The following is a 15045-nucleotide window of genomic DNA, read 5'->3' as shown; positions in this document are numbered from 1 at the left end:
TGATGGTTAGCCTCAATTGTTCTATTATTTTATTAGGGGGAGGGGATGCTGATTATATCTAGAAACACAATCGTGTTTTTTTTTTTTATGCTTCTGACTCATTGCAAGCCACCCTGAGTTGCTTGGTAAGTTGAGCTGAGATATCAGTGAAATAATAGCCTAAGCAAGCCAACCAATAAGTAAATAAATCCAGTGAAGATCAACTACCAAAGCAGAAGATGAAAGACCGTTTAGCCCAGTGTTTCTCAACCTTGACAATTTTAAGGCATGTGGACTTCAACTCCCAGAATTCCACAGCCAGCAATGCTGGCTGTGGAATTCTGGGAGTTGAAGTCCACATGCCTTAAAATTGTCAAGGTTGAGATACACTGGTTTAGCCTAAAGATTCTTCCTTGAGGATTAAATTTGATCAGGGCGTGGCCTCCTGATCCAAGTGAGTATTACAGCATGCAAGAAGACCCATGTATGCTTGAGACCCATTTAAGGGGCAGCCACCTTAAGTGTATTCCACAAGGTAATCCTCAACTTACGACCAACAATTCGGATGTAAATTCCATCACTAAACCAGGTGGCTATTAAGCGAGTCATGCCAGATCTTATGACCTTCTTCACTGGGATTATTAAATGAATCATCATGGTTGTTAATTGAATCTCATCGTTGTTAAATGAATCCAACTGTCTTGAATACATGCTGGTTTCCAAGCATCTGAATTTTGATCATGTGGTCATGGAAATGCTGTGACAATTTAAGTGTGAAGACCAGTTGTAAGTCAATTTTTTCAGTAGTTATAACTGTTGTAATGGTTGCTAAACAATTGGTCATAAGTTGGGGATTTACCTTTTACTGCTGGGTGCCCAGTGCTTAGAAAGTCTTCTGGTTGACTTACCATGAATGGCCCTGTAAGCAGAACCTAAACAGGCTGAATTAGCAGTGTCAATTGTGTACACTGGAACACTGAAGATGTCCGACAGGATCTGAAAAGAAAAAAAAAAAAGATCTGTCACAACTTGATTGGGAAATCATTGTGCACTTTGCTTCCGTGGTCAAGACAGACAGATAAGATTTGCAGCCAAAGCACCATTGGTAAATTAATTAAAAAATAGCTGAAGGATTTTTTGGAAGGAGAGATGGATCAACAGCAAAAAGTAACAGGTAATAATTATGGTTAAGGTTAAAGTTGGTGAACAAAGCTCTGGAGACTTAGGTTGAAATCTAACCTCAACCACGGAACCTTATTAGATGTAGAAGAACATAGAGATAACTTTGATGAGAGAATAGATGAATCATTATAGAAAAAAACATGGCTACTCAGGCCTGGGATAATGAAAAGAAACAGTACCTCAAAAATAAACTTTTCTTGTTTCTCTTTGGTATAACACAAGTAGAGAGGAACTCCTGTAGGCTTTCAAGATTCTTTTACTAGACTGTACAACAATAAAGTAAATTCATCTAATCTTGCAGTGACTACTTCCTGGCCTAGCTCAAAGACCAACACATAGTGACTTTAGGCCAACTGCTCTTTCTCAGCCTACCTCAAAGGTCTTTATGGTTGGGATAAAATGATGGGAAACCTTCACATAAACATCCCAGGCACCTTGGGGAAAAGGTGGATATAAATCTAATGTCTACATAGAACACAGTTAGTCTTTAGATTTTGTAAATCCTATCAAATAAATCCAGTTTTATGGGAAAATACATAAGAATGCTCCACTGGACAACAATTCAACATGAGCCCAAAATCAACTTAAAACAAGAGCTGGAATGGAATTTTAAAGTTATCCAATACTGTCTGCATTCTATTTTGCAGCTTGCAAACTAATGGGACAACTGGGTTTTTAATCAAAAGCCAGATCTAAAGGAATACTGGACTTATTAAATTGATCAGTCTGCTGGAGATCATATTATTCTTATAAGAGATGTCTTATGATTTGGGAAGAATTCCAATAGCTAAAATCTGGGCTACTTTTCACATTAAGCCTGCAATGAAAGAATATTTCCCTTCCAATTCTGGAATGTGCAAATAATATCTAGGAAAACAAAATATTTAATTAAATCCAGGAGTTTTGAGAGCTATTACCAGGACACAGAGTCAAGGAGGAAGAATTGAGAAGATACTAACTGAGATGAATTTGCATGGCATTTTACACACAAAAATATTATTTATCTTTATCCATTCTTGAAAAAAAAATCTTTATCCAACCCTTTGTTCCTAAAATGAATTTCCTAAAAATTATTCCTCGACAGATCATTTCTGCCTGCTCTATGGTTTTATCTATGTCAATTGTAGACAGAATGTGCCTGCAATAGGATCTTTATTTTTTATAATCCTGCAAATACGGTGCAGGTAGCCTTTTATTTACAACCATTTATTAGGGACCATTCAAAATTACAATGGCACTGAAAAAAGTGACTTACAACTGGTCTTCACGCTTATGACCACTGCAGCATCCCCACGGTCATATGATTAAAATCAAATAGTAGATAAACCACAACCTACTACTTGATAAGATAGAAAAATGTGGGTTAGACAGCATCACCACCAGATGGATCCGTAGCTGGCTGACCGGCCGTACTTAGTGAGTGGTCCTCAATGGAACATATAAAGAGCGGTTGCTGGAATTGGGTATGTTTAGTTTAATGAAAAGAAAAACTATGGGTGACGTGATGGCAGCGTTCCAATATCTCAGAGGGAGATGTTGCCACAAAGAAGACGGAGTCAAGCTATTCTCCAAAGCACCTGGAGGCAGGACAAGAAGCAACAGATGGAAACTAATAAAGGAGAGAAGCAACCTGGAACTGAGAAATTTCCTGGTAGTTAGAACAATTGATTAATGGAACAACCTGCCTCCAGAAGCTGTGAATGCTCCAACACTGGAAGTTTTTAAGAAGAGACTGGACAGCCATTTGTCTGAAATGGTATAAAGTTTTCTGCCTGAGCAGGGGGTTGGACTAGATGACTTCCAAGGTCCCTTCCAACTGCTATTCTATTCTATTCTATTCTATTCTATTCTATTCTATTCTATTCTATTCTATTCTATTCTATTCTATTATTCAGGATTGGCAACCTGTATATATTTACAACAATTGCTGAGTCCTAGGGTCATTTGGGCCATTTGGGACCTTCCCAGCCAGCATCTGATAAGCAATTCAAAAGGAAAAGCCAGATTCATTTAATAACCATGTGATTCACTTAACAACTACAATGATTCACTTAACAACCGTGGCAAAAAAGTTCCAAAATCAGGCATGACTCACTTAACAACCATCTTGCTTAGCAAAAGAAATTCTGGTCCCAGTTGTGGTTGTGAGTTGAGGATTACCTGTATTTTGTTGTTGTTGTTGTTAACTTGGATACAAAGAGGCTAATGTTACAGAACCTTAGAAAGTTACAAGTGAGTACAACTGTTATACACAATGGTAGTAATACCCAGACAATAGCAAAAGGTTCTAATAAAGTTGTGGCTTATTGACTGTTCCCAGTTGCTGACTTTGAAAAGCATCTGCTTTTGATTTGCCTTTTCTAGAAACCCAGAGATGTGAATTTCTGTGGCTTTCCGGCTACAGAGTGACACGATTTTTTTCTTCTTGGTGTCATGTCACAATCCATTGATGCGTCAGCTGATGACGTGAAGCCAAAGGCCTCTTTCCAAATGGGGATGAACTGGACTTCATCAACACCAAGAACAGGAAACAGGACTGAGGGAAACGGCTTAGGAAGGGTCCTATTTTAACGATCTGCTTTCAAGTCCCTTCTTAAGTTGTAAAGAAAGGCCAGTTTACATACAGTCAAAGTGTTGCAAATAATATATCATATTTGCACTCTCGCAGATTCTAAAATCCCAAAATCAGAGATCAACTCTGAATGACTGCACAACCATAGAATGATAGGGATGGGTGGGGCCTCAGAGGTCTTCTAGTCCAATCCCCTTCTTATAAGGAACGGTTGCTGGAATTGGGCATGTCTAGTTTAACGAAGAGAAGGACGAGGGGGGACATGATAGCAGTATTCCAATATCTCAGGGGCTGCCACAAAGAAGAGGGAGTCAATCTATTCTCCAAAGCACCTGAAGGCAGGACAAGAAGCAACGGGTGGAAACTAATCAAGGAGAGAAGCAACCTAGAACTAAGGAGAAACTTCCTGACAGTGAGAACAATTAATCAGTGGAATGACTTGCCTCCAGAAGCGGTGAATGCTCCAACACTGGAAGTTTTTAAGAAGGGACTGGACAGCCATTTGTCCGAAATGGTATAGGGTTTCCTGCCTGAGCAGGGGGTTGGACTAGATGACTCCAAGGTCCCTTCCAACTTTATTACTTCATTATTATTATGGATCATCGCACAGTCAGCCAGATGTTCAGACTGGATTTGGCATTTTGTCTACCTATCGAGTCCTTACCCAGAACCTGGGATAGGCAGATGTGGATGTTTGATGGTATTACAGGTATCGTCGCAGGATGGAAGCAGTTCCTAATAAGGCCGCCTTTTGCAATTGACTAATAGCAAATTTGTCAATGCCAATGGTGTTCAAGTGGTGCTCCAGTTGTTTTGGGATTGCACCCAAGGAGCCTACGACTATTGGTACTACCCTTGCTTGCTTTTGCCACAGTCTTTCTATTTCTATTTGTAGGTCTTTGTATTTTGTTATCTTCTCCAGTTCTTTCTCTTCTATTCTGCTATCTCCAGGCACTGCCACGTCCACTATCCAGACTTTTTTGTCTTTCTTATCGACAATTGTTACGTCCGGGGTGTTATGTTGCAGGTGCTTGTCTGTTTGAATTCTGAAGTCCCAAAGCAGTTTAATTTTATCATTTTCTATGACTTTCTCTATTTTATGATCCCACCAGTTTTTGCTTACAGGCAAATGATATTTTTTGCATATCTTCCAATGCACCATTGTTGCTACTTTGTCATGCTGCTGCTTGTAGTCAGTCTGTACAATCTTCTTGCAACAGCTTACCAAGTGGTCCACTGTTTCTTCAGCTTCTTTGCATAGGCGGCACTTACTGTCTGTTGCTGTCTTCTCAATTTTGACTTTGTATGCATTTGTCCTTAAGGCTTGGTCTTGTGCAGCCAGAATTAGTCCCCCGGTCTCTTTCTTCAATTTTCCTGCTCTTAGCCATTGCCAGGTTTTATTATTATCTGCTTTCCCAGCTATTTTTTTCATGTATTGGCCATGTAGTGCTTTGTCTTCCCATGCCTCTATTCTGTTCTTCATTTGGTCTTTCTTGTAGGCCAGTTGGTCTCTCCAGTAGTTAGTAAGCCTTCCTGATATACTAATTTCAGTGCATCTTCATCATTGTTCTTCAGATATTCTTCCAAAGCCATTTTTTCTTCTTCAACCATCTGATGTACTTGTAGCATTCCACGCCCACCTATTTGCCTTGGTAGATAAAGTCTATCAATGTCACTGCGTGGATGAAGGGCATGATTCATTGTCATTATTTTTCTGGTCTGCCTATCCATTGCTTTTAGTTCTGCTTGAGTCCAGTCCACTATTCCAGCTGTGTACCTAATGACTGGGATTGCCCAGGTGTTGATTGCCTTTATGGTATTTCCTCCATTGAGTTTGGATTTTAAGATCTTCTTCACTCTCTTGATGTATTCACCTCTAATCTTTTTCTTGACTTCAGTGTGCTTGATGTTGTCAGCTTGAAGGATACCCAAGTATTTGTAGTACTCTTCCTCATCCAGACTCTTAATGTTATTTTCGTGGGGCATCTCGATTCCTTCAGTTTTCATTATTTTTCCTTGTTTGATAGTAAGTGTGGCACATTTGTCCAAGCCAAACTCCATTACAATATCTTGGCTATTGTTGTTGTTGTTGTTATTATTATTATTACTATCGATCATCGCACAGTCAGCCAGATGTTCAGACTGGATTTGGCATTTTGTCTACCTATCGAGTCCTTACCCAGGACCTGGGATAGGCAGATGTGGATGTTTGATGGTATTACAGATATCGTCGCAGGATGGAAGCAGTTCCTAATAAGGCTGCCTTTTGCAATTGACTAATAGCGAATTTGTCAATGCCAATGGTGTTCAAGTGGCGCTCCAGTTGTTTTGGGATTGCACCCAAGGAGCCTATGACTATTGGTACTACCCTTGCTTGCTTTTGCCACAGTCTTTCTATTTCTATTTGTAGGTCTTTGTATTTTGTTATCTTCTCCAGTTCTTTCTCTTCTATTCTGCTATCTCCAGGCACTGCCACATCCACTATCCAGACTTTTTTGTCTTTCTTATCGACAATTGTTAAGTCTGGGGTGTTATGTTGCAGGTGCTTGTCTGTTTGAATTCTGAAGTCCCAGAGCAGTTTAATTTTATCATTTTCTATGACTTTCTCTATTTTATGATCCCACCAGTTTTTGCTTACAGGCAAATGATATTTTTTGCAGATCTTCCAATGCACCATTGTTGCTACTTTGTCATGCCGCTGCTTGTAATCAGTCTGTGCAATCTTCTTGCAACAGCTTACCAAGTGGTCCACTGTTTCTTCAGCTTCTTTGCATAGGCGGCACTTACTGTCTGTTGCTGTCTTCTCAATTTTGACTTTGTATGCATTTGTCCTTAAGGCTTGGTCTTGTGCAGCCAGAATTAGTCCCTCGGTCTCTTTCTTCAATTTTCCTGCTCTTAGCCATTGCCAGGTTTTATTATTATCTGCTTTCCCAGCTATTTTTTTCATGTATTGGCCATGTAGTGCTTTGTCTTCCCATGCCTCTATTCTGTTCTTCATTTGGTCTTTCTTGTAGGCCAGTTTGGTCTCTCCAGTAGTCAGTAAGCCTTCCTGATATACTAATTTCAGTGCATCTTCATCATTGTTCTTCAGATATTCTTCCAAAGCCATTTTTTCTTCTTCAACCATCTGATGTACTTGTAGCATTCCACGCCCACCTATTTGCCTTGGTAGATAAAGTCTATCATATTATTATTATTATTATTATTATTATTATTATTATTATTATTATTATTATTATTTTGGCTTATACTGTTCCAATCAAATGGCTGTCTGGTCTATTCTTGAAAACCTCCAGTGACAGAGCATTCACAACTCAGGGAGGCAACTGTTCCACTAATTAACTGTTCTGTCAGAAAATTTGGCACTATAGGCAAAGAAGAAATTAAATTAATTTCTCACTTCTAGGTTGGATCCCTAGAAGCTTCCACCCTGTCCTTCTTGCTTTGCTTTCCAGTGCCCTACAGAATAAGTCAATCCCTCTTCCCTGTGATAGCCCCTCAGGTATTGGAGAAGAGTTTTTACATTCTGCCTAATCCATTTACTCTCTAATACTTGCCCATGAAAGGTGTTGAACAGCAGATTGGGCTCAATCTATTGTTTCAACAGGATCTACTTTGACTAGAAGTTTCCATGGCAGTTTTCCAGACCAATTAGAGTTTACCTAGGAGATGCACAGATGACCAGGTCAGTAAATCCTGAATGTCCTTCCCTACAAATGATCATGTAAACATCTCCTACGCAAATTTCATTGCTGGCTAATTCCCCCTAAGGCTCTGCCTACTCAAGACCTTGATTGCCTGGTTTTGATTTTTGACTCAAGAGCTCACCAGCTGGCTAAAATGGGACATTGGTCGCTGGTTTCAAATGCAAAAAGCCACACTTACTTGTAAGATTGCCTTATTATGGGAAGCCCCACCGGTAGCCAATATTTTTGTGGTTGGCACTACAAGCAAAGAAGAAATGAAATTAATGGAGGTAGAGTTAAGATCCTATCTATCACAGAAAATTCTAAAGGATTACAACTTCTTGATGATAAAACTCATTAATAACGGTACTGAAAAGACCAAAAGCTGACACATCTGTTAATTAGCTTAGAGCAGTGGTGGCGAAACTTTTAGAGACCGAGTGCCCAAACTGCAACCCAAAACCCACTTATGCATCATTGGGTGCCAGGTAGGCGTGGCCACTGAGTGGGCATGGCCACTGAGCTGTCAGCTCATGCTCGCTCGCTCGCTGTTTGCTCCGACTTGTTGCTTCTGCCGAAAGTTGCTCCTTTTATAGCCTCTCACCTATTCCCAGACTGCGCATGTGCAGAGAGCTGCACATGCATGGAGAGGAGGAAACAGCTCGGCCCAGCAATGGCTCGCGTGCCACCAGAGACGGATCTGTGTGTTCGCTACCACGGGCTTAGAGGGTTGGATATTGGTAGGCAGTTTGACAAGAGGATTTCATTCTGGTCCTGTTTAAAACAAGCAGAATTCTGGCTTAACCCTTCAAATGCCACCCTTCAAAAGCTGGAAAGGTTGGGAAACTCTGCTGTAAAGCACTGTGAAGCAGAATATAAGTCTAAGTGCTATTGCTACTATTTGTCCGCCTTTTGATTATTTCTAATTGTGAAATAATCAGTATGGCTTTCATCTAATCTGGGTCAGTCATCAGGACCAGAGGTTTAGTCTTCCGAGCTTAGAGAATTTCTCTCTAAGAGAACTTAGAGAAGTTTCCTGGAGATGGGTTCCAGCATGAGTCCCAAAGCTCAGAAGACTAAACCTTTGGTCCTGGTGACCAGCCCAGACTGGATCATGCAACATTCTCCTGGGACACATATATTTGCCTTCATTCATGAATATTGCTTTGCTCATGTACAACACCCAGAGTCAACCAGATTGTGGTGGCCTTAAATGATATTATGAATGTAGGAACTGAAGGCCCACACATCCAGAGAGTGCCAGGTTGGGAAAAAAATACTTTATATTACCTAATTTAACATTGCCATGGGATATGGTATGATCTTAGGAGCCAGGAAGAAGACCCGTAGAAGGAATGGGGGCATGGCAAACATCTCACATCTAAGGACCTCCCTAGTTTTCTGGACTAAAATGGTGAAGGAGTTCCACTTTCATACTTGAAAGACTGTTAGTGTAACTTTAAAATAAAGTTAGGCCTAATATTTTTGGGTTGTTTGGCCTACCTTATAAGGCTGACAAGCATAGCATGACCAACTGCATATGGCCTGCGTGAATTTTTCAAATCAAGTTGTCCATCATTACCATCATCACATAGTCAAGATCACCATCTTACTTTTCTTTACACAAATGTCCCCCTATAGAAACATCTGGTTTCCTTTGATGCAGAAACTCCCAATGCAGTCAAGAGCTGTGCTGAGAGTTTGAGTGTCATCTACCAATAAATTTAATCAGAACTTCCTTTCAGGGGAAATTTCAGCAATGCACAAATTGGGTTTAAAAAGCCATTAGGTCCCACGTCACTGTCAATAAATAACTCAAGCACACAGCCCAGTAATCCTTTGAAGAAAACAAGTTTCAATTCTACTTGTACACAGTAGCAGAGGTTTGCCAATATTTGTAGAAAGATGTTACAAAAGCCACTGGAAAACCTCTGAAAATCACTACACTCAGGAGGCCAAACAACCTAAACAAACATGCAAAGCTGCAACTAAAACCATCTCTTATTGTTCAGTCCTCCCAAGCATCTTTGTGCTTTTCTACCAGACCTGCACAAGGCATTCTGGGAAAAGAAGTGGGAAGTTGTGGTGCAGAATGTAAGAGTTGTGCCTGGAGCAACTGATCTCAATCAGTTTAATGAATCAATTGTTTAATGAAGAGAAGGACGAGGGGGGACATGATAACAATGCTCCAGTATTTGAGGGGCTGCCCCAAAGAAGAGGGAGTCAAGCTATTTTCCAAGGTGCCTGAAGGCAGGACAAGAAGCAACGGATGGAAACTAATCAAGGAGAGAAGCAACCTAGAACTAAGGAGAAACTTCCTGACAGCTAGAACAATTAACCAGTGGAACAACCTGCCTCCTGAAGCAGTGAATGCTCCAACACTGGAGGTTTTTAAGAAGAGATTGGACAGCCATTTCTCTGAGATAATATAGGCTTTCTTGCCTGAGCAGGGGATTAGTCTAGATGACCTTCCAACATCAACATCATCATTATCATAATCATCATTATTACTACTACTACTGCTACTACTACTACTACTACTACTACTACTACTACTACTACTACTACTACTATTATATCACAGTTCTTTAGGATTCACATATACCTGGGATTTCCAGGAGAGCTTGAGGTGGTCCCTGTGCTTCAGGAAGCAGCAATCTTGCGAAGAAACAGGAGTTAAAAAGTGGGAAGGGGAAGGAGGGGCAAAACAGAGCAGTACAAGAACGCAACACTTAAGGATAAGAGTTACACTAGTTTCAAGGAAATAGCGGAATAGAATCATTAAAGAAAGGATGCAAAAGGAAGGATAGAATGAAATGTGAATGAGAATTTAAAAAAAAAACAATGAAATTATTTTAAAGACTTAAATTGCATTGTTGAATTGTCCCACAGTGAGTTGTCCATGGCAAGTTGTCCTGTGAGGAGTTTGGCCATGGCAAGAGGCTGCACAAAGTGGCTGCACTAAGTTGTCCCATTCCGACTTAAGGGGGACTTGCTTCAACAAAAGTTCCCCAGGTCAGCAATATTCGGAAGAACCAAAGTCCAAGCAAAGCCACAATAATATTCTAGAATCTAATACAGAGGAGTGGGGAGTCCTTGGTGCTCTCTAAGTCTGGTTGTTTGCTTGTATATGTTTCATTGCCCAATTGGCTGCACTGGTGATGTTACCTAGTTGGGTAATAAAACGTCTGCAAGAAAATAGCCACGTTCAGAGAGCATGAAGGATCTCACAGTTCAATCCTGAACTGTACATATTGTCTTCTCCAGAGGACTCAGAAGAAGGAAGGAAATAATCAGATTGGGGGTGGTACAGTATTGGGGGGGGGGGAGTTGCATTCCTGGCTCAAAGACTTGAGCTATTCGTCCACACTTGACAAAAGGAGGTTGAGCTAATATCACAACATTTCCTTCCAGCCTTTTTTTATAACTATCCATCTTTCCTACAGCTAAAAGCATCTCAATTTTTCCTTGAAAACACTGCTCTGCTTTCTCTGGACACAAAACTGCTGAGCTAGCATTTTGAGCAGCTGAGATAGGAATAGTTTAGAGCAGTACATCTCAATGTAGATTAAAGAGGGCCTTTGGTCCTCAGATGAAGGGGGGGGGGGTTCTGTGCCATCCTAATCTCTTTCCTGAGGCATACTTGGAATTGGTCCTACCATCTGGAAGGCATCCAGACATGTGATCCTGCCTTAAAGCAGACAGCTGGGTCTGTGCAAGGAGCACTAACATCTCTTTTGCTTTTCCAGATTTTAAGCAAGGAACTATTATTCCCTTACATTTTACCAGCCATGATACACGTGTAATCTCCTGGAAGCCAGCAGCCAAATAAAGACTCTTTCTGAGAATAAGTACTCATCTCTTTTGTTGGCCTGATTATGTAGATTGGGAGATGATGGATCCTTCAGCAGTAACCAGGTGGTATCCATCTATTCAACCAACAGATTCTCAGAATCGGATGCTGCTATTGCCTAGCAACCGGAAGATACTTACAGCTTGGGAATTTAGCTTATAGAATCCAACAGCCTATAGGAAAACTCCCAATCTAATTTAAGATTTATCCTTTTAGCCAAGAGCAGGAAAGAAGCTATTATCCCAGTTATGCAAGGCTTTTCCCTAGCCCTCTAAATGTATGTACAGGTAGTCCTCAACTTACAACAGTTCATTTAGTGACTGTTCAAAGTTATTACAGCACTGAAAAATGACTATTTTTCACAGTTACGACCTTGCAGCATCCCCAGGATCACGTAATCAAAATTCAGACACTTGGCAACTGGCTCATATTTATGACAGTCTCAGTGTCCCGGGGTCACATGATCCCCTTTTACAACCTCCTGACAAGCAAGGTCAATGGGGAAGCCAGATTCAATTAACGACCGTGTCACTAACTTGTCAACTGCAGTGATTTACTTAACAATTGAGGCAAGAAAGGTCGTAAAATGGTGCAAAACTCACTTAAGAAATGCCTTGCTTAACAACAGAAATTTTGGGCTCAGTTGTGGTTCTGTGTTGGGGACTACCTGTACAACTACAACTCCCCCAGCACATCTTTACAGGGATCTTTCTTGACTTATGAACACAACTGGGACCAGAATTTCTATTGCTAAGCAAGGTGTTATGTGAGTTGCACTCAATTTCATCATCTTTCCTGCTATGGTTGTTAAGTGAATCCCTGCAGTTGTTAAGCGAATCACTGCAACTGTTAAGCAAATCCAGTTTTCTCCATTGTTAGAAGCCAGCTGGAAAAGTTGGAAACGGCACCTCACACGACCCCGAGATTTTTCAACCATTGTAAATACATACCAGTTGCCAAATGTTGAAATTTTGATCAGTGACCGCAGGGAATGTTGCAGTGGTTTTCCAGAGGCTTTTGAAAGAGATGCAAACCTTTCAACAGCTGCCAAACCCTCAAAACAATATTGCGTTTTTGACATGTGTTGCAAAAATGAAATATCCAAAGGCACTCCACATCTGCAAGACAATAAAAATAAGGAGGAAAGGCTAACGACCCTCTTTAAACTAGCCGTTTTCCAGCCAGGCCTACCAGTTTCAACATCTGGAGTTTTTAGAAAGCTCAAAAGGCTGGTGTTCCAGACTGGGGGACGCTAAAAAAAATGCACCTAGAATGACCCTATTTTACAATGAATATGTCCTATTCCTCTTTTGCATCCCATGATGCAAAAATAAAAATAAATATTAGATTGGCAAAATATAAAAAAGATGTCGAGATTTTAGAATGAGTGCAGAGAAGAGCAACAAAGATGATTATGGGGCTGGAGGATAAAAGATATAAAGAACAGTTGCTGGAATTTGGTATCTCTAGTTAATAAAAAGAAGGATTGAGGTGACATGACAGCAGTGTTCCAGTATCTAGAAAGATGGGGTCAGCCTATTCCCCAAAGCATCTGAAGGCAGAACAAGAAGCAACGGATGGAAACTAACCAAGGAGAGAAGCAATCTAGAACTAAAGAGAAATTTCCTGTCAGTTAGAACAATTTATCAGTGGAACAACCTGCTTCCAGAAGTTGTGGGTGCTCCAACACTGGAAGTTTTTAAGAAGAGACTGGACAATTATTTGTCTGAAATGATATAGGCCAGGGCAGGGATAGGCAGCCTTGGCTCTTTTATGACTCGTGGACTTCAACTCCCAGAATTCCTGAGCCAGTTTTTAAGAAAAGACTGGACCCCTGGGCCAGGATCTCCTGCATGAGCAGGGGGTTGGACTAGAAGACCTCCAAGGTCCCTTCCAACTGTGTTATTCTGTTAAAATAAAAGAAAATCCTCTCCAGATGTACAGACTAGATCTGTAAATGGATGTGAGTGGAGGAGATGATAGCCCCAGCTAATTGCAAGTAGCCATAGTTCCCTTGCACACGCCTGCTTCTTGCTAACAGAACATTCAACCTATGTTCACCCTTGAAGACACTTTCCTCTGACAGCTGTCAAATGTGTTGTGGGAAGCGTGAATAAGCTGCGTAGAAGAGGTTGCTCATATGCAAGTCTCTATTTTTAGACTCCTACACATTATCAATATTCTCCATATTCCCAGAAATAGCATGAAATGACTCCTCCCCCCAAAAAAACCCCACATACACATGCTCTCTATTTCTCTATGATAATGCTTCCAGAAGCACAGGACGCTTGGTAGGCCAATGAGGTTATTAATACAATGAATAAAATAAAGTCCTTACATTAATTGGGCATTTAACAGATAATGGAGCAAAGGCTGACAGGTGGCCAAAGAAAACATGAATGTGCAAAGAGCAGAGATTTAGGTGATATCTGTTGTGGGTTTCACCCATATCATTAGGATAGTTCTCAGCAATGGATTGAACAAGGATGCAAGAGTGGGAGGGGCTTCATGCTACCATAAATTAATGAACAGGCATCTTCAAAATGAAATGCAAAATTAGCTTGAAACCAGTGAACCCATTGTCTAGGAAGCAGTATGAAGAGCAATTCATAATTAACAATATCCAGCAAAATTCCTCTGTTTGAAGAAATATTGTTCTGCAGCCCTTTCCTACTTGTTTTATTGCAAATTTGTTGGGACTCCAATGCCATTGCTATTTTAAGGGTGAAGCCTAGTGACTTTTATCCTCAATCCAACTTGTAAATGGAAATTAAACCAAGATTGTTATCCCCATGCTTTGTGGAGATGGTAAGCAATAATTCCCAGAACAGGATTAGAACCCCATCTGTAGAAAACTGACACTGCAGTTTTCCACTTATTTGAATATCAGAAACATACAACAACTGTAATATTTGCCTAGATCAAGAATAGGAAACTATGGTCCTTTTATGAATTGTGGACTTCAACTCCCAGAATTCCTCAGCCACTCATGCCAACTTAGGAATTCTGGGAGTTGAAGTCCACAAGTCATGAAGGGGCCATGGTTCCCCACCTCTGGCCTACATAATGTTTAAGAAACAAATTTCCTGAAAAGAAGAACATGCTGCCTAGAATCAGAAGACTAGGCAGCATACAAAGAGCCAGTTTGTTCTAGTAGTGAAGGGACTAGAAACTAAGAGATGTGAATTCTAGTCCTGCCTTAGCCATGAAAGCCAGCCGGGTGACTTTGGGCCAATCAACGGGAGAGTGTGAGTTCTAATCCCACCCCAGGCATGAAAGCCAATTGAGTGATTTGGGGCCAATCACCAGAAGATTGTGAGTTTAAGTCCCCGTTAGCCATGAAAACCAGTTGAGTAACTTTGAGCCTCTCTCTGAGCCCAATTTACCTCACAGGACTGTTGTTGTGAAAAAAAATAGGAGGACAGAAGTGTGTTGGATATGTTTGAGTTATTTGTAAAAAATAATTTGAAGAGAAGGACGTGGGGTGACATGATAGTAGTGTTCCAATATCTCAGGGGCTGCCACAAAGAAGAGGGAGTCAAGCTATTTTCCAAAGCGCCTGAAGGCAGGACAAGAAGCAACGGATGGAAAGTAATCAAGGAGAGAAGCAACCTAGAACTAAGGAGAAACTTCCTGACAGTTAGAACAATTAATCAGTGGAACAACCTGCCTCCAGAAGAGGTGAATGTTCCAACACTGGAAGTTTTTAAGAAGAGACTGGACAGCCATTTGTCCGAAATGGTATAGAGTTTCCTGCCTGAGCAGGGGGTTGG

General features: G+C 40.8%; 1 protein-coding gene across 3 annotated transcripts in view; it reads right to left on the bottom strand.

Annotated features, from left to right (window-relative positions):
• XYLB (xylulokinase) overlaps positions 1 to 15045 on the bottom strand; it is a 140486-nt gene that overhangs the window by 27862 nt on the left and 97579 nt on the right. For 2 of the 3 annotated variants that reach the window (XM_039348414.1, XM_039348412.1), the window contains 2 exons: positions 7619 to 7677; positions 888 to 975 (listed from right to left, as the gene is read on the bottom strand). In XM_039348414.1, coding sequence (XP_039204348.1) covers positions 888 to 975; positions 7619 to 7677 — 147 coding nt within the window. Of the gene's footprint in view, positions 1 to 887; positions 976 to 7618; positions 7678 to 10024; positions 10078 to 15045 lie in introns of all 3 variants that reach the window. The other variant, XR_005557297.1, reaches the window with a different exon arrangement.

This window comes from Crotalus tigris, unplaced genomic scaffold (assembly GCF_016545835.1).
Source record: "Crotalus tigris isolate CLP2741 ecotype Arizona unplaced genomic scaffold, ASM1654583v1 scf7180000018151.1857312, whole genome shotgun sequence".
Classification (NCBI taxonomy): domain Eukaryota; kingdom Metazoa; phylum Chordata; class Lepidosauria; order Squamata; family Viperidae; genus Crotalus; species Crotalus tigris.
The sequence above is the reverse complement of the archived record's forward strand: the minus strand, read 5'-3'. Positions and strand labels throughout refer to the sequence as shown.